Source organism: Arabidopsis lyrata (assembly GCF_000004255.2).
Source record: "Arabidopsis lyrata subsp. lyrata unplaced genomic scaffold ARALYscaffold_1, whole genome shotgun sequence".
NCBI classification, from domain to species: Eukaryota; Viridiplantae; Streptophyta; class Magnoliopsida; order Brassicales; family Brassicaceae; genus Arabidopsis; species Arabidopsis lyrata.
Window position 1 is genome coordinate 2,856,575 of NW_003302555.1, and position 18,134 is coordinate 2,874,708.

The 18,134-nt window shown below is 37.2% G+C and overlaps 7 protein-coding genes and 1 long non-coding RNA gene across 14 annotated transcripts; 4 read left to right on the forward strand and 4 right to left on the reverse strand.

The window, feature by feature from the left end:
• Positions 1-621: 621 nt before the first annotated feature.
• On the forward strand, positions 622-3,544 carry LOC110225268. 5 transcript variants are annotated; one of them, XR_002329666.1, is made up of 6 exons: positions 622-1,474; positions 1,630-1,792; positions 2,130-2,557; positions 2,694-2,770; positions 2,939-2,951; positions 3,530-3,544. It is a non-coding gene; the product is annotated as an uncharacterized LOC110225268 (long non-coding RNA). The 5 variants fall into 5 exon arrangements; XR_002329665.1 differs by lacking the exon at positions 3,530-3,544 and having other exon boundaries at positions 2,939-3,091; XR_002329663.1 differs by lacking the exons at positions 2,939-2,951; positions 3,530-3,544 and having other exon boundaries at positions 625-1,474; positions 2,130-2,269; positions 2,379-2,557; positions 2,694-2,930.
• Positions 3,539-5,858, reverse strand: LOC9328477 (exocyst complex component EXO70A1). Its single transcript, XM_002892369.2, has one exon. It carries the CDS (start codon positions 5,817-5,819, stop codon positions 3,978-3,980), a length of 1,842 nt encoding a protein of 613 aa, XP_002892415.1. The 5' UTR covers positions 5,820-5,858; the 3' UTR covers positions 3,539-3,977.
• A 368-nt stretch (positions 5,859-6,226) lies between these two features.
• LOC9328478 (dirigent protein 25) lies at positions 6,227-7,585 on the reverse strand. The gene has a single exon (XM_021014571.1). It carries the CDS (start codon positions 7,497-7,499, stop codon positions 6,327-6,329), a length of 1,173 nt encoding a protein of 390 aa, XP_020870230.1. The 5' UTR covers positions 7,500-7,585; the 3' UTR covers positions 6,227-6,326.
• Positions 7,399-9,330, reverse strand: LOC110224127 (pentatricopeptide repeat-containing protein At1g07740, mitochondrial). 2 transcript variants are annotated; one of them, XM_021014569.1, is made up of 2 exons: positions 7,921-9,330; positions 7,399-7,492 (listed from the first exon to the last, which is right to left on the reverse strand). In XM_021014569.1, the coding sequence occupies exon 1, from the start codon at positions 9,307-9,309 to the stop codon at positions 7,930-7,932; it is 1,380 nt and encodes a 459-aa protein (XP_020870228.1). In that variant the 5' UTR covers positions 9,310-9,330; the 3' UTR covers positions 7,399-7,492; positions 7,921-7,929. The 2 variants fall into 2 exon arrangements, with proteins under 2 accessions (XP_020870228.1, XP_020870229.1); XM_021014570.1 differs by lacking the exon at positions 7,399-7,492 and adding an exon at positions 7,761-7,824.
• Positions 9,331-9,476: 146 nt separating this feature from the next.
• Positions 9,477-11,833, reverse strand: LOC110225267 (DNA repair protein RAD51 homolog 4). Of its 2 annotated transcripts, XM_021014572.1 has the most exons (9): positions 11,662-11,833; positions 11,195-11,274; positions 10,898-11,095; positions 10,621-10,755; positions 10,415-10,507; positions 10,228-10,318; positions 10,059-10,129; positions 9,821-9,976; positions 9,477-9,726 (listed from the first exon to the last, which is right to left on the reverse strand). In XM_021014572.1, exons 1-9 carry the CDS (start codon positions 11,789-11,791, stop codon positions 9,670-9,672), a joined length of 1,011 nt encoding a protein of 336 aa, XP_020870231.1. In that variant the 5' UTR covers positions 11,792-11,833; the 3' UTR covers positions 9,477-9,669. The 2 variants fall into 2 exon arrangements, 1 of the variants encoding a protein (XP_020870231.1); XR_002329661.1 differs by lacking the exon at positions 9,477-9,726 and having other exon boundaries at positions 9,954-9,976; positions 10,216-10,318; positions 11,662-11,807.
• A 435-nt stretch (positions 11,834-12,268) lies between these two features.
• Positions 12,269-12,772, forward strand: LOC9328479 (non-specific lipid-transfer protein 2). The gene has a single exon (XM_002889614.2). The coding sequence runs from the start codon at positions 12,374-12,376 to the stop codon at positions 12,668-12,670; it is 297 nt and encodes a 98-aa protein (XP_002889660.1). The 5' UTR covers positions 12,269-12,373; the 3' UTR covers positions 12,671-12,772.
• Positions 12,773-15,208: 2,436 nt separating this feature from the next.
• LOC9325725 (non-specific lipid-transfer protein 2P) lies at positions 15,209-15,698 on the forward strand. The gene has a single exon (XM_002889615.2). It carries the CDS (start codon positions 15,306-15,308, stop codon positions 15,594-15,596), a length of 291 nt encoding a protein of 96 aa, XP_002889661.1. The 5' UTR covers positions 15,209-15,305; the 3' UTR covers positions 15,597-15,698.
• A 72-nt stretch (positions 15,699-15,770) lies between these two features.
• On the forward strand, positions 15,771-17,106 carry LOC9325726 (non-specific lipid-transfer protein 2). The gene has a single exon (XM_021011131.1). It carries the CDS (start codon positions 16,672-16,674, stop codon positions 16,963-16,965), a length of 294 nt encoding a protein of 97 aa, XP_020866790.1. The 5' UTR covers positions 15,771-16,671; the 3' UTR covers positions 16,966-17,106.
• The last annotated feature ends 1,028 nt before the right edge of the window (positions 17,107-18,134 follow it).

Sequence of the window (18,134 nt, forward strand, 5' to 3'; positions counted from 1 at the left end):
TTAATCATATGTCTCTTTCATTGTGGCTAGCTTAGTGATTAAATGTCCTTGTATATTGTCTAAAATTTTTTTTTTTTTTTTTATATATATATTGTGTGTTTTTTTGATAAACGGCTTTCAAATTAAGTGTACGTGTGTTAAGAACATTTCTTTCAAACCTAGATCGTAGGCCAAATACAATAATTACTACTAGCTTTGTTGTAAGACAGTGAGATATGGGATGGTAATATTTTTTATGCAGGCAAAACATGGACAAAAAGAAGCAGTATGCATGTTGAGATGTTAACTCTGAATTGAGTCACTTTTTATAATGAGATGTTAACATAACATGTTTTTGATTTTTTTATCAGAATTTAAATTAACATGCATGTTGCCACTGAAAAATTTAAGACAATGGCAGATAATATCGTGGGAAAAAACTGGTATACGTCTCCTATGTTAGCATACGGAATACTAAAATAAATCCAACATCATTAAAGACTTGTTCATCTAACTACTTAACTTCCAACCACAATTCTTTTTATTTCCCTGCGGCGAATCATGGCCTTTTTTAGCAACGAGCCATATTATTTTGTCGGTCCTCTATCATGATTTATTTTTATTTTATATTTTAAAGTCAACTGTACTTGTTGAAATTCTCACAATCTCTCTATCTTTCACACTCATTTACGGTTTCATTGTCTTTAGAGAGAAAGAACAAAAACCATTTTACTATAATCTTCTACATTGATAATTGATTGGATTACGAGGATAACATTACACAACATCACACACACACTCTTATACTAGTTTTACTTCTACTTACTAGTTACTACACACACTTGCACCATGCTTCTACTTGGACTCTAGACATAACAACTTCTACTAGGCCATTCTTCTAGGCTCTAGTTTACAAGCAACCTTACCTTAGACTACAACCACTCTCATTTAGCTACTCTAGCTTAGCTTAATTATTTATAAGCACACCATACACACATAATCTGGGCTCAACTCTACTAACGGCCCATTTACAAACCAAAACACACAATTACTATGTGGGCTTCACTCCAGCCCAATAGCCTCATCTTTGACTTTCTCTTCTCTTCTGTTGACTCTTCTTCTTCGACAACTTCTTCTCCTTTTGCTTTGCTTTTGCATCTTCTCTTTTCTTCTTCATCTTCTTCTCACTTGAAGCTTTTCTCTTTTGCAGGTTTAATCAAGAACTCAATCTCAACACTCCCTCTTGAGTTCTTCGATTAAATCCCCAATTTCAATTTTAGGGCTTTCAATCCCATGGCTTCTTCTTCTTCGATAGATCGCCTCTCTTCTCTTCTTCGGCGAGCATCTCCTTCTTGCTTCTATTCCTTTAATAGAGCTTCTTTCTCTATCGTGGTGCATAGCTTCTCCAACGACAGCTAGAGGTCACAACTCTCACAGATCACCAGTCACCGTCACGGTGAAAGTCTCCGCCGCGTCTTCAACCACCACTTTCTCCGTATGTTGGCTTTCCCTCTTAAGCTGAATCCCCATGGATCCAACCCTTTTCTTTCCATTTTTGTTGCGAATATTTTTGCCATCTCTTGGCTCATTCTCTTTGCAATCTCCTCTGTTTTCTTTGATCAATTCCTGACCAAAAACTTTTCTTTGCAGGAAACACTTCAACTCTTTGCCATGAGCCTTCCATGTCTCCTCCAAGTTTTCTCCTTCGTGAGCTCTTCTCACGTTCTCATTAAATTTCTTCTCCATGAGACCATGACCACTCGTCATGTCTCTTGCTCGGCTGACATTGCAACCGGCTTCAGCTCCCACTGTGGTGAGCTTCTTCTTTGCTTGGTCTCAACTGTGATCACCAGCCTTGTTCTCTTTTTTTTCATTCTCCGAACCATCACCTTAGCATTTAGCCTTGGACTTTTGACTCTGGCACCATCACCCGGCTTCTCTTACCGTAGTCTCTTAGGTTTCTCCATGAGTCTCATCCTTGCTTTCTTTGCCTTAGATTGTTTGGCTCTTTGAATCTCCACCTCAGTTTTCTTAACCCTAGCTTGATTGGTTTCTTGAATCATCAACCTCGGCATTCTCCGACTTGGTTTGTTTGATCCTTCACCACCACTTTGGTTATTCTAACCTTGGATTCTCCTTCTCGTTTTCAGGTTTTGATCCACTCAGATTTCAACCCTAGTCACGGATTGGAGCTTCTCGACACCATTGCTGCCACCTTAGTTGCTTCCTCTTTGACGCAAGACTACATAGTCTACATTTCATCTTGGAGGTTGCAACCAAGCTTACATTGGTGCCTTCTTCCTTCTTTGCCTCAGCTTCTTCTGCTGCAGGCATCTCCTCTCTAGTTCCGAATCCTCTTGGTATTTTTAACCAAGGTTTCTTCTTTCTCCTCGTTTCAGCTGAAGAATCGCATGGAATCTCCACTTCATCGAGCATATTTGAGCTTCACCAAGACAATGTCGAACAAGGATTGAATTCATCACCTTTCACAACACCATCTCCACACCGTTGTCTTCATTGCTTCTTCCAGAAGATCTCCACGTCTACTTGGATGCACCTGAAGCCCTCCTTCTCTAAGGTACGGTGGGAAAGAGTTTGTGTAGGTTGGTGGTGCTCTTTCTTGTCACCACATCTCTTTCCTTCTCTTCTTTTCCGACATAATCTCAGCTTTGCTCTTCTTTTCCCTCAGCCTTACACTTCTCTTTCTTGTGCAGGCTCTTCTCTTCTTTTGTCTTGAGCACAGATCCACTCAAGATTTAAATCTCTTGCCTTGAGCTCAGGTCCACTCAAGGTCTCACTCTCTTCTTCTTCTTCTTCCACGGCTTCTTTGCCGTCTCACTTACAGCAGCTTCTTGGGCTGCATCATCTCTTCATCTTTGCCGTCTTCTTCTTACGGCCAGCTTTCTTCTTTGTTGATGGCTGTCTCCATCTTCCTCACAGCTTCTTCTTCCTTGGACAGGCTCCAAGAACAAGTAGGCTCTGATACCATGTTGAAATTCTCACAATCTCTCTATCTTTCACACTCATTTACGGTTTCATTGTCTTTAGAGAGAAAGAACAAAAACCATTTTACTATAATCTTCTACATTGATAATTGATTGGATTACGAGGATAACATTACACAACATCACACACACACTCTTATACTAGTTTTACTTCTACTTACTAGTTACTACACACACTTGCACCATGCTTCTACTTGGACTCTAGACATAACAACTTCTACTAGGCCATTCTTCTAGGCTCTAGTTTACAAGCAACCTTACCTTAGACTACAACCACTCTCATTTAGCTACTCTAGCTTAGCTTAATTATTTATAAGCACACCATACACACATAATCTGGGCTCAACTCTACTAACGGCCCATTTACAAACCAAAACACACAATTACTATGTGGGCTTCACTCCAGCCCAATAGCCTCATCTTTGACTTTCTCTTCTCTTCTGTTGACTCTTCTTCTTCGACAACTTCTTCTCCTTTTGCTTTGCTTTTGCATCTTCTCTTTTCTTCTTCATCTTCTTCTCACTTGAAGCTTTTCTCTTTTGCAGGTTTAATCAAGAACTCAATCTCAACAGTACTATTTTCATAAATTTTGCTTTCAGTAAATTTTCCTTTTCCTTTTAGTAAAAATATGTTTATTTCAACAAATATACTTAATTCAAATCCGCCGCATGGCTAAACCATGTTAACATCAAAGTGCGTGTTTGACCACACGGTCCACACCCATACCATAACATTAACGAAGTAACGAAATTCTTTTAAACCAGCCATTTGCTTAAAACTACACGTTATGGGTGTGAACAAACACGTACAAGAAGATGAGATCAATATTCAATAAAACTCAAGCGAGCACAAGTACACACACTCATCTGGAAATAGCAAATGGAATGTGGCCTTTTATATCTAGGGTCCTATAATTTGAACTCTTAAAGCCTAAAATTGGTTTGGATTTTTTAGCCTAGGACCAGGCGGCTATGATTCGTTGCCATAGAGCTATTACTTCAAATCCGTCGCATGGCTTTGGCTAACCATATACTTCTTAGTTTTGGATACGGGCACGGATCTTTCTAAACCAATATACAGGTCGGTTATGTAATTATTAAGATCTTCAGGGGTAAATCTGACAATCTCACATGACCCGACCGGGTATTTCTTATAGAAACCCGTATACCCGGGCATGAGCTTTCTCGCTACGGAGGCTTGGATCTCGCCTCTCAGGTTCGGGTCGGGTACGACCCAAGTCTTGTGCTTCTTGTAAGCCTCTTCGAACGCCTCGTTGAACCGTCTCAGAGACTCCTCTCTCTCCGTCTCCGCCGTTGAATCTCTGGGGATCGACGTAATCACGTCTCCCCACGCCATTTTCTCGTATTTCTCGAGGTACTGACTCACTTTAACCTCGTGATTCGCTACCCAATCGTCTCCGAGTACGACTCTGAGGTTCGATGTACGGACCTTGGTCACAACGTAATGGAGGTTGTTGGCGAGGAAGAGATACGAGAGAGCCGAGTCGTTGTAGAGCCGAGATTTGGCGTCGACTTTGCAGAGCAAGACGAGAATCAACCACGCGAGTCTCGCCGCCATCGGAGACCGACCACCGGATCCTGGATTTTCTTCGCCGCTGCTGCTGAAGTAATCCTCCGGTAAAGGTAACGATGACTCCTTGAGAATTGTAGCGAGAGAATCGCTGTAGTCTGCGAGGAAGACGATGAAGTTCATCACATACCTCGTGAGCTGGTGAACTCCGCCACCAGATATCGCCGATTTCGACGATTCTTTCGTAATCGACGATTGAAACTCCGTCATCATCGCATTCACCGATTCCGATAGTTTCTCTAGAGATTCATTCGCCTGTAATCTAACGGCAGCGGTTGAATCGTAGCTGAAGATCTGATCGATTTTGGGAATCAGATGCAAGATCGTCTGGTAAACGTCAAGCGTAGGGAATATTTTCTCTGCAGTTTTTCTGGATTTAGCTACGGTTAGTGAGAAGATGAAGAGGTTTAACGCGCTCTGTAGCGTAATCTCCACGAAGCAAGATTCAGCGACGGCGGAGGAGAAAATGTGATCGGAAAGGATTCGTTCGCCGTTGAACAGAGTGTTGATTGCTACTCTCGCAACCCTCACCCATATTTTGATCTTCTTCTCCAGAATCTCCCATTCCAGTTTCTGCATCTGCGTAGAGGTTAGCTTCTCGAACCCTAGATGAGACAATGCGTCGACGATGATCTTTTTTCGAAACTTCTTGTAGATTTTAACACAATCCTTCTCGTAACCAGAAGAGATCATGCAATTTGCTATCATCTTCAGATCCACAATAGCTTCAGAATTTCCTCCTCTGTCGTTACCTAATTCCGATGAAGATTCGGAATCAAGCTCTCCATCTGATGAAGAATCCGAAGCGGTTCCACTTGATCTCGAAGGTGTGTTGGATTCAGATGACCAACCAGAGACGGATTCTGGACTCAGAATGCGGCGATTCGATTTCAAAACCCGGTAAAACTCCTTCTCCAAATGCTTCATAGCTTTCCGCATCAAATCCTGCCCTTGAGCGAGTTTAGCGGAGTCCGGATTCATAGCAACGGTACTCTGAATGGCGTATTGTAACCTGCCGAGAACCTCGAGGAAGCGTCTGCCTTCTAGGCGGTTTTGAGCGGAGAAGAGGGAAGAGAGGCTGCATGAAGAAGAAGAAGAGTCGTAAAGGTGCGGAGTAACCCATTGGCATATGAAGGCGTCAGCTGCCTCCACACTATCGCCGATTAGAGACTCAGAGAAGCCTTGTTGCTGTTGCGGCCCGAGCTTAGAGGATTTTGTTAAGGCAGATGGTTTCAAGAGCACCATCGTTTCTTGGGTTTGAAGAAATGCGTCTTAAGGTGTTGGGGTATTTATTTAGCATCTCTGGTTTGTTGTTCCGGTGATTGTTTTTGTTGTTGGAGCCGTTGGGTCCAAGTTCGTCAAAATGTACACGCTGGTCTTCCGTATATTTCTCTCATTTTGTTTTCAAATACGAAAATCTATTATCGATCGGGCTAGTAAAAGGCTAATAGCTGTATAGTCTGATTTTGGTACAACAAATTGTTTGTGTTAAATTTAGACTGAAATTTATAGGTTGTGTGAAGTTGTATGGATAAAACACATATGCATGTATTCATCATTGTCTTTTGAAATTCTTAATTTAGAGGTATAGTTTGTTAAATGGATAGTGGCAAATAACTTTTTCCTCTGTTTTTGTTCTTTAAGAGTACAAGTTGGAATTAACGAGGGATTTGTTGTCAAATTAATAGGTGTTCACGTTTTCTTACAATTCAGGATGACAAAAAAAACATAAAGAGAAGAGGAAAATAAAAACTAGTAAGAAAGATAAACGGTACACTCCAGAACAGTCTCAAGCCCATCTGTGAACTGGTGCGGCTGCTGCTGCTGGGTCCCGGAGGAACCCGTAAAAGTCTTGACGATGGAGTAGCCTCTCGCATTCACATACTTACCAGTACCACCCATGACCCCAAGATGAGATTCGGATGCAGCTGTTCTATGCACACCGAAGAAACTGATGCTATCTTCATATCCACCACTCTCAAACATAGCCGTGAAAGCCATAGTCTGGCTGGTTCCATCAATGGCACTTGCCACATAGAAGCCTTGGGCTTTACCCAGCAGACCGGACCCGAGTTCGTGCCCTTCGGTTAGTTCGTTGTCCATCACCGTCAGTGTCCCAAACATGAGCATCTGAAGAGACGAACCCGATGGGAGCTGGCCGCCGTTAGCCACGGGGAGACCGTTCAACATGTTGTTTCCATTGTTCTGTAGAATGTTGGAAGTGGTTCCGCCAAGCCCGACGAGGAGCGGGACGTTGTTGTTGTTCAGGATTCCATTGTTGTTATTGTCTGTTGGAACACCGTTACTAACAGGAAGGTTTGCGCCGTTGGGCTTGGCGAATGGAATTTGGCCACTGAGGGCTGCGTTTGCAACGACTCCAGTCACAGCCCTGGCTGTCGGATTTGAGCCGCCGAGTATATCATGCATGAAGAAAACCAAAGTGTTGTCGGGAACTGAACCACCAATCACTGACCCGGCACCTGCGCCCAGACCCGTAGCTGCAGCACCTGAACCAACAGTAGGCAAAGGCCCTGAACCTGCACTAGGCAAGATACCCGAACTAGCACCCAGTAAGGGACCTGAACCAGTGGTTGGTAGAGGACCAGAGCCTATAGTAGGCAAGGGACCAGAACTAGCAACCGGTAAAGCACTAGAAGCAGTGGTTGGTAGAGGTCCGGGGCCAGTATTGGTAGTCAAGGGACCTGAACCACCTGAGGCTGGACCTGTACCTGAAGCGATACCAGTTGCAGAACCTGAATTAGCAGAGGGAAAGGGGCCTAAACCAACCGTTGGTAAAGGACCAGGACTTGTGGTAGGCAAAGGGACCAACCCAATATCTTCTTCTTCATCAAGAAGCCGACCAGCTGAGACAAAAGTAATGGCGAGAGCTAATATCAGGAATACGAGTACTTTGTAGCCTGCCATTGACAAGGAGAAAGATCAGAGACTAAGATTGTTAATTTGAATTTGAGTTGAATTGTTTCTAATTCTCGTGTGCTTATATAGGTTGATTCTAGAAGAGCATTTATATATAAAATGAAGCTATGTTGGTGATATAAGAAGATGTAGTTGATGAAACAGAGTAGGTGACATACTGACAACTTTTCCATTATATGGGTGGTTCGGTTTAGAGAAGAAACATAAATAAAAGAAAAAAAGCCAGAAAACTTCAGCTATAACTTCACCACAAGATCTTGAATGTTTCCAATGTGTGAATTAACCAAAGATCTAACATTATAGGTCTCTTATCCTGCAAATTTCCCCCTCAGCAATTTTCTTGAATCAAGAAGAAATTCAACCCTGTAACATTTTAACTGACAGGAATAGATAAGTATGAGAATCTTACATTTAATGCTTAGGTGGAAATAGCTTCTGACAAAGCCTCACAATAAGCTCCTCCATCCTTGATGCAGAGATCACAAAGTAGATTTTGCCAAGCACTATATCCAAAGCTTAATTTTTTCTTTCCCATCACCTCTAACACAAAGCAAGCATGGTCCAAGTTACCGCCTTTTATCAGCCCAGAAACCATACGTACAAACGTTGCAGGTGTGGGAGAGTGTCTGCTTGCAAGCATTGCATTCAAAACATTCAACCCTGAATCAAAATCCCCAATACGACAAAACCCATCAACAATCATACGATATGTAGCTGCATTTGGTTTACAACCTTTCATCTGCATTTCCGTCAGTGTTCTATAAGCCTCGGGGACTCTACCCTCAGTGCAAAGATGGTTTACCAGAATATTATAGATGACAAAATCTGGTTTGATCCGTCTTTTCTTCATCTCGCCGAGTAGAATCTTTGCCTCATCGATTTTCCCTCTCTTTCCAAGGTCACTCATTAAAACCCCGTAGTTAACGAGACCCGGTTTACACCCACGATACTCCATATCAAACATCAACTTCTTTGCTTCATTGTACTCTCCGTTACAACATAAACCTTTCATTAACAACCCAAATGTCACAGCATTGGGGCGTATTCTTTTCTTAATCATATCTTCAAGCAAGCTCGTCGCCTTACCCATATCGTTATTTCGGCATAAGAATCCAATCAGGCTATTGTATGTCACAACACTCGGTTGCACTTCCATCTCAAGCATTTCGTCGAACACCTTACATGCAGCTTCCCAATCGCATTTATCAAGAAACCCTTTGATCAATATATTGAAAGAGACCGAATTGGGACGCAAACGCATATCCTTTGCTCCGTCGAAAAAGCTTTTTGCCTTTTCCAACTCGCCGTTATCGACCAGAACGTTGATGAGAGTGTTCAGAGACTGAATCGTACGAACACAATCAAAGGAGGTCAGTTTGTGGAAAACATCGACGGCTTTATCCACCCAACCGGCTTTCCCGTAATGCTGAATCAATGCCATGAAAAGGGATTCTCTGCACCGGACGTTTCGATAGCGAACAAGGCGGAGAATTTGATCGACAGCGTCGAAGTTACGGGACTTTGCAAGCTTGTAGATGAGAGAAGAGTAAGATGGGTAGTCGTGTCGGAAACCCATTTCCTGGTATTGGTGGAAGAGAGAAAGAGCTTCCTCTGGGTCTTCAATTTCTTTGAGATCGGTGAGAAATGGAACCTCCTCCCATGGCTTCCTGGTGAATTTGTGAGTTGGTTCATGGCTGGTGGCTTTCTTTGTGGGTTTCTCAGGTCGAGATGTGTGGTAATGGCGTTGGGACGCGATGCAGTGATTGTTGATTAGAACGGAAGATAGTCTTCTACGCATCGGGTTCTCTTCGTCTTCTTCCTTTGCTCTGTTTCAGCTTAAATATGCAAAACTCGGAATAAAGCTTTTTTATTTTATTTTGTCAAAAAAGCTTTAATATTCATATTTTATTAATTTCCTGTGTTATTATCAAATAAATATGGGTCCTTCTCCTTCTACACATTTGGTAAATAAATTTTAGCATTACATATTTTATCTTGAAAAAAAACGCTATCGACTCCTTCCATGTTTCCGTTGTTACAGTATAGTTCTACATTTGAAAACCAAAACAAGAATCCATCTGATCATTGTTTCTATCCTCATTTATGGGTGGTTCTCTTCTTGCAGATCCAGATGATGGGCGTAGATAGCCAATGAGGTTTATAAACATTGTTGATTCTCCTTGCGAGTCAATGTCTTCACAGTCTGGCCTGAAGGCTATAAGGAAAACAAATACGCACAGAAACTGTAAAATTTAACTAGACGAATCTGAACTAGGAGATGGGTAACATTTGTTTGGTGAGCAAAGTACCATGGAGGTGTGTTTTAAGATGGAGATGGTGCAGTTGCTGTTCTTTTGGTCACGTGATAGCATAAGTCTCACGTGTGGGATGCTTTTCCATGTTTCCCCAAGAGCTGGTTTGGTTTTACCACCTTCTCCTCCAGCCCCCACCGTGTGATTCGTCATCTTCAATACAAAAGGAGAGACAAAAAATAACTTAACTATAAAGAACAATGACACACTTAATGGCCTGAAATTTCATTAATACCAGTATAGCGATGCTATGTTCATGTGCCAGCTTCTTAAGCAAATATCCAATTGCCACCATCAAAGCGCGTCCTGCACACACCAAATTTCTGAGTCCTTCTTCATAATCACCAGCTCAACGGTTGACCATTTAGGTGAAGAAAAAGTGATGGGCATACAAGGACATGTACCCTGTGAGCCACTGCCTCCAAGGATTGGGGTTAACAGAGAAGAGATTGAATCAACAACTAACAACCGTAGCCTGTACTCAGTCACATTCATCTGCACGTGAAAGAGATAGATAACTCATGGTTAACACTGAGAATATAGACATTAAAGTGACATTGAGGAAAATGCATCTTCTAGCTAGCTTAATACCTGCGACCTCAAAGTAACCTCTAGACCTTGCAGCGTATCAAACATTGTATAGATGTCATAGACCGTGTGACATGATATTCTGCTCATGACTGTCTGCACATATACGTTTCTTGTCCATAAGATTAAAAAGATGAAGAATCGATGATTGGTGATTGACTAAAGAACTGAGTCATACGCTAGGGGACAAGAATTGTCAGTAAATCAACCTGTCCTAGAGCAGCATCCGAACTGGAGCAGATAAATTGACCAATACGTCGGGCAGAAAAAGAGTTTCCTGTGTCTAAATACAAGACTCTACCAAGATGATTCTCTGCCACACTCGCAGCAGCTTGCATGCAAAACTATTCATTCATGAGAACTCACACAAATTAAAGAGAGCGCAAAAAAGCCTAAGCAAAGACAACACTTTCTTCTATGAATAATGTTTTTTTCACACACAAGACAAAAACATGAATAATGAAATGGCTAACAGAAAACACATACTTGTGTTTTACCAGAAGAGGAAGGTCCAACAAGTTCTGTCAGCTGACCCTCACGGAATCCACCTTGAAGCAATGAGTCCGTACCTTTGTCTCCGGTGGAGAGAGCATGTTTATTACGCTGTAGATCCTCCAACAGTTCTAAACCATTCAACCATGGCCGACACTGAAGTTCTATCAAAGAAAGCATGAGAGTGATACCCTGAAGAATCCAAAGGAAAACATGTACCTTTGAGCACACACAGTCAAACCTCAAGAATTGAATTGAGCAAATCGACAGTAACCTTAAGTAAAAGCTAACCTCTTTCAATCTATCTGCATTTGTATGTCGTTCAGAAAATGCAGCAAGTTGGTAGAGATCATGAAGAAGGAAATCCTCAACTGCAATTTTAATAGATGAGAAAAGCCATCAACACAAACATAGAAAAAGGAATCCACTTAGAAGCAAACTCGATTCATGATTTGTATAGTGTATGCAAAAATCCAATTCATTACTAGAACCCAGAATAGAAAAAAAAAAAAAAAAAAAAAAGAGGCAATTCGTCGAACACTTAATGCATAAACGATCAAACAGCACACTATCCAGATTCCAGAATACGAGCTCTTCGAAAACTGAAATTAGAAGCTTTTTAAAGTAAACTTACACTAATTGGACTAAGCCATTGTGTTTCTCATGTTCATATGCCAACCACAGTCGTTTTTTGCAGGCAAACAATGGAAATCGATACGAGAAAACGAAGTAGAAGAATAGAAGATGTAGAACAGAACCTGTTAGAATTCCATGAGAGGCACAGAAATCTCGGAAACAGGCGTCGATGATTGGATTTTCCTTCTCCAGATGTTTGAGAGGCGCCATTGTTACACCTCCACTGCCCCAAATTGGAAAAGAACAATTCATTTAGCCTCCGGTTCGTTTTCACAACCCAGACCCTGAATCCCGGTTTATCCCAATCTAAAAACCGCACACCGGTAAACCCTAAACCAACAAAAGCTGATTTACAGATATTTTTCTTCCTTTTGTTTTTTCACTTTACAAATATTGTTTTATTTTTTATAATAAATCTTTGATAATTTGAAATAATTTTTCATATCCAAAGTTAGGTGTTCATTGATGGTTTATAATTTACATATTTCCAATTTCTATAAATGATTTGCTTTCAAATTTTGGATAGTTTAATTATAATATTTGTAACTTTATTAAAAGAAATTTTAACATGTAACAAAATCTAAATACTTGTTTTAGACATGATTTCTTTCTTATAGATTATATTGAAAATAATTATGTGTCACATAAATATAAAATGCACTGAAATTTAACCCAAAAGACTGCCTATATTTGGCTTATTGCAAAACATTACTCTATATCTATATATATAGCTCCACCTTCCTCAAAAACATCTCATCATCAAAATCTCAAACATATATTTTCTAAGAAAAACAAAAAACTACAGGTTGATAAGAGTTATTAAAATTAAAAGACATGAAATTCACAACTTTAGCATTCATTGTCTTTGTTCTATCGTCGGTGGCTCCAATATACGGAGGGATTGTTAAAGTTTCGTGGGACGAGAGGAAAGAGGCATGCATCGTAACAAAATTGCAACCATGCCTACCAGCGGTAACAAACGAAAGCCCACCATCAACAGAATGTTGCAGAAAATTGAAAGAACAACATTCATGTTTTTGTGATTACTTGCAAAACCCACAGTTTAGTCCATATATTACAGCTGGTAAAAAAGTCTTAGCGGCTTGTAAAATACCTTATCCTAAATGTTGAAGTTTTGAATATTTATAAATTAGTCATTAATGTAAAATTTATCAAAATCATATGTAATAATATTAATGTTGATCATTGGAATCTATAAATATGTTGTCATGATTTAACATGACTCAATATAATCTTCCTATTCTTATAACCTGGACATGTATAGAAGAACTATACGGTGTAGATCATCTAACAGTTCCATATATACCGTTCAACCATGTCCAAAAAACTGAAGTTTTATCAAAGAAATCATGAGTGATACCTTGAAGAAAGCCAAAGGCGCAAACATGTAAAATTCAAAACTCAAAAATTGATTTGAGTAAATATTTACTTAGCAGAATATATAGAGTACAGAAACATGATTAGAGGGATTTACCCTTAATTATAATCTAATAATATATTATATCTAATCAAATTAAATACAAGATATTCCTAATTTCTATCAATTTGTTGCAAACCTTCGAACACCTTAAGCGTACATGATTAAATTTCAAACATCACACTCCCGAATTCAAAACTAATGAGGTGAAGTATCATTAATAAAGGACTAAGAAATTTTGTCTCACATGTTTATATGCCAACCAGAGTCTTTTTGCACTCAAAACATGCGAATTCCAAATGAATCGAAAAACCGAAAAAATGAGGTACAAGAAGAGGAAGGTGTAGAATAGAACTTGTAAGAATCCTAAGAGGCGAATAAATCTCGGAAACAAGCCTCCATGATTTTTCTCCTTCTCCTATGTTTAAAAGGTGCATGTTTTACATCTCACCACCCGAATGTGATTCATGACTGGAAAAGATCTTTAATTGTTACCGGTTCGTTTTCACCACCCAGATTCTAAGAGCATCTCCAATGGTAGACATCCACAGAGTGTCTCACCAATATAATATTAATATTTTTATGTTTACTTTATTTATAGAAACTCACACTAAAATTCTACTTCTATTAGTGAGATATCTCTATGGGTGTCTCATCAATATAATATTTATATTTTATATTAAATTTAATTTTTCAATAATATTTTTAAACATATCAAATTATATCTTAAATATAGTCATTCAAACAAAATAATTATATTTTTTTTGAAGTAAATAATATAATGATTATTAATAATTTTTAAAACATTAATTATAAATAATATACTAAAGAGACTATTATTTTTAAAACCACAATTAAACATAAATTGAATTTTAAGTAACATATAAAACCATAATAAAGATATATAAATTAAACACAAAATTACATATAAAACCATGATAACATAAATTAAAATGCAAATAAAAACATACAAAACCAAAATAGATAATATATGTTTTACTCTTCACTTGAGGATGCGACAAACTTTTGCCATATAGATTCTAATATTATAATATTTTATTAACTAAAAATATTAATTTAAACTTAACTAATATCAATTAAAAATTATATTAATAAATAGTTTAAACTTTGGTATAATGGAACTTGATATATAGATAATTTTATTTATGAATTGTAGAAAAATAAAAAATAAAAAATAGTAACTTATAACTATTTAATTGATATTATAAATCTTAGAGTAATTGAATTTTAAAAAAAAATTGTTAAACCAATATAAGAGTGACATGTGTATGAGAGAGAGAGTGTCTCAAAATGTCTCAAATGAGAAACTTGTCTCAAAGTGTCTCAGCTTTTTTGATTAAAAATTTATTTTTATTTATTTTTGATTTATTTTTATTATGGATGTCTCATGGAGACACCATTGATGGAAGTGCTCTGAAGACCGGTTATTCAAATCTAAATCAATAACCAGGTTAACCTAAACCAACGGTCTTGGCATATATTTTTCTTCTTTTTGTTACACAACTTATTTTCTTATTTACAATTAATGTTTGAAGATTTTCAAAATTTTAAAACATTGTTTCATATCAAACTTATATCTAAATTATTATTGTACAATCCAAATATTTATAATTGAATATTTACAAAGAATGTAAGTAAATGGCATTGTTTTTTTTTTTTTTTTATTGTCTATCATAAAGTTTGTCGTTTGTAAAAGTGTGCACTAATATTTGAGAAATTTGCGAAAGTATTTGAAGATTTGCAAATATGTTTCCATTTTTTTAAAAAAATTATTTATTCACTTTACAATTATTATTTCATTAATTAAAGTTAATGTTTGAAGATTTGCAAAGTTTTATTAACATTTTTTCATATCATATTTTCTATATAAATTAGTATTGTACAAATTCAATATACAGAAAGAAATATTTACAATTAATAAAAACTGATTTGTTTTAAAAGTTTGATAGTTTATCATAATCTATGTAATTTTATTTAGTTATATTTTCAAGAAAATTCTAACATGTGACACAAATCTAAATACGTGTTTACACAGTTACATAAAAATATTGTATCACACAGATATAAGTTAGTAAAAATCAAAAAGACAAAAGACACTAGCTAAAAATCACATCTGCTTTTACAAAAAACAAAAACAAAAAAACAAAACACAGTGGCCTATTGCAAAACATTACTCCATCCCTTAATATCTTCTATATATAGCTTCACCATCTTTTATTCCTTTGAACATCTCATAATTAAAATCTCAAAGATATTCAAGCAATCGGAATAGAATTATATAAAAAGGAGCTACGAAGCTTACAAGATATGAAGTTCACTACATTAGTATTCATCGCCTTCGTTTTGTCGTCTCTGGTTCTGACCAAAACAATGATTTCGGGGAAAGAGGTGAAAGCGGCATGCGATTTTGCAAAGTTCCAAATATGCAAGCCGGCGATAATAGCTGGAAGCCCACCGTCAGAAGAATGTTGCGGAAAGCTAAAAGAACAGCAGTCGTGTTTGTGTGCTTACGTGATAAGTCCATCGATTAGTCAGTATATTGGAAATGCTAAAAGACTCATAGCGGCTTGTGGTATACCTTTTTCTAATTGTTCATAATATTATAATTATCAAAATCATATTTGATAATGTTTATAATTGGGAGTTTGTCATGTCATGGTTATTCAGATGATTCAATAAAATGAACATTTTTCTTATATACATTAGTAAAAACAAAAACAAACATATCAACTAACATATAGAAAAGAAGAGTTAATCACTAGGTATATAATTCAACATAGGTGAGCAAGAAATGATTATATGCCCATCTTGACTAAAAGAAACCTAGTAAGTATTTCCCATTCACAATTCACATATACGACATGTCACGACTCCGACTCCTACTCCGTGGTATGAACCAATCTCTAGTTTTACTAACAAAATCCCACGAATTAGAGGTAAAAGTCATAGACTTGGTACTCAGTTTAAAGTATGATACATCGCCGTTCCATCCTCGAGATTTTGTAACAGGAGGATTTGTTATTGTAGTCGAGAGCATGCATAGTTGATCTTGTACGAATTCGTGGGTTGGATTCACTTGGTTCTCCTGAACACGGATTCTAAATCACAAGTCTGTTGTCTTTGGTGCATAGCGAAAGTGTAAATCAATTTCTTCTGAAATTTTAGAAAGAGGATCTTTTAGACTGAATTTACTTGTTGCCTTTACAGAGGAATCAGCCCTATCGTTATGAATTCCTTAAAAGTAACGCTAACTAAATAAGCCCTAAAATCAATCAACATGATAACCAAATTAAGGAGACTGCTTTGGAACTTTAATTTAGGAGAATTCTTCTTAGCAAGTCATCATTGTTTCATATCAAAATTTGGAAGAAATTATATGTGCTAAAAATTAACAAAATCTTAATGTGTATAAACATGTAAATTTTTTTGAATTACAAGAAAATATGTGTCACATAGGTATGAAATGCTCTAAAATTTAAATTAAAAAAGAGAAAATTCACTTCCTAAAAGCGCACTTGCCTATTGAAGAACATTACTCTATCTATATAACTTTCCCATCCTTACACATCTCACAATAAAAAAAAAAGATCTCAAACGTTTTCTAAGCAAAAAAAATAAAAAAAAGAGAAGAAGAACTAGAATTAGGTTGTGGAAGTTGCTAAAGTTATAAGACATGAAGTTCATCACTGCATTAGTGGTCATCGCCTTTGTCATGTCGTCTCTGGTTCCGACCAAAGCGATTAGAGTTTCGAGGGAAGAGGAGAAAGTAGCTTGCATCGAGACAGATCTCCAAGTATGCCAACCAGCGTTAGAAACCCCAAGCCCACCATCAACGGAATGTTGCAAAAACTTAAAAATACAACAGTCATGTCTATGTGATTACATGGCAAACCCATCGATTGAGAAGTATCTTGAACCCGCTAGAAAAGTCTTTGCGGCTTGTGGTATGCCTTATCCTAGGTGTTGAATTTTAAAATGTTTATAAAATAATTATCAATGTTAAAACTGAAGTTATCAAAATCATGTTGTAACAATTAATGTTGATCATTGAGAGTCTATAATGTGATGATGGTTTAACTTGATTCAGTATGGTGTTCGTTTTGAGTTATATATATTGTTTTAAAAATACTCGTTAACTTCACGTTTGGTGGAAAATCGTATGAATTTGATAAGGCCTTGTGCGTACTCTCTAGTTAAAAGGCTCATACATAGATCCTAACGAGAAATTGTACATCCGTGTGTGGTATCTGTTTGAATTCGGAGACATTGCAGATGGTAATCTAGTATACAGATATAAAACTTTACAAGAAATGAATTTTTGCTTTTAACAAAAAATCGGTCCAAAAAAGAAAAAAAACGATAGCAAATTTAAACAGAATTGAAACTAGAAAACGAGTACATGAAAAAGGTTAGAATCAAACGAGAGGCGCATAAACCTTGAAAACATGCGTTGATGATGGAGTACTCCTTCTCAAATGTTGGAGAGGCGCGGCACCAGTGGTCCAGTTTTACACCTCCAACTAGCATCCCATCCATTGTCATGTCCCAGACTCTAAATAATCACCGGTTAACCACAATTTTAAACCAAAACCCGGTTAACCTAAACCAAACTGTAAGTATGTATAAAAATCATTTTCTCCTTTTTTTTTGTAGTACTATAGATTTGCAGATATTGTTATTTATTTTTGTTCTATTTATAATTAAATCTTTGAAGAATTTCATAGATTTGATATCATTTGTACATATCCAAAATGAATATATTACATGTCAATTGATGGATTTTATTTCATTATAAATAAATATTGGGAAAATTGAAAAAAAAAAGATATCTACTAAATTTTTTTGTCCGTATATACTTTTTTGGTAAAATTGTCACTTTTGACCAAACTACCCCTACACCCTATTTTAAACATTTTTTAAAAAAACTAATCACAAGAATAGGTAGATATACAAGAGTATAGATGATTTGAAGTGAAATTTTTTAGATTTGATTGGAAAAAAATTGATTTTTTGATAGATAAGGTTTCGTCTAATTTTGTTACAACATGTTTTCTAGAGTTCTGCGAAAGTTAGAGTGTGTATTCTACATTTTTATACATATTCTACGAATTTTAGACTAGTTTTTTGTTCTAAAAA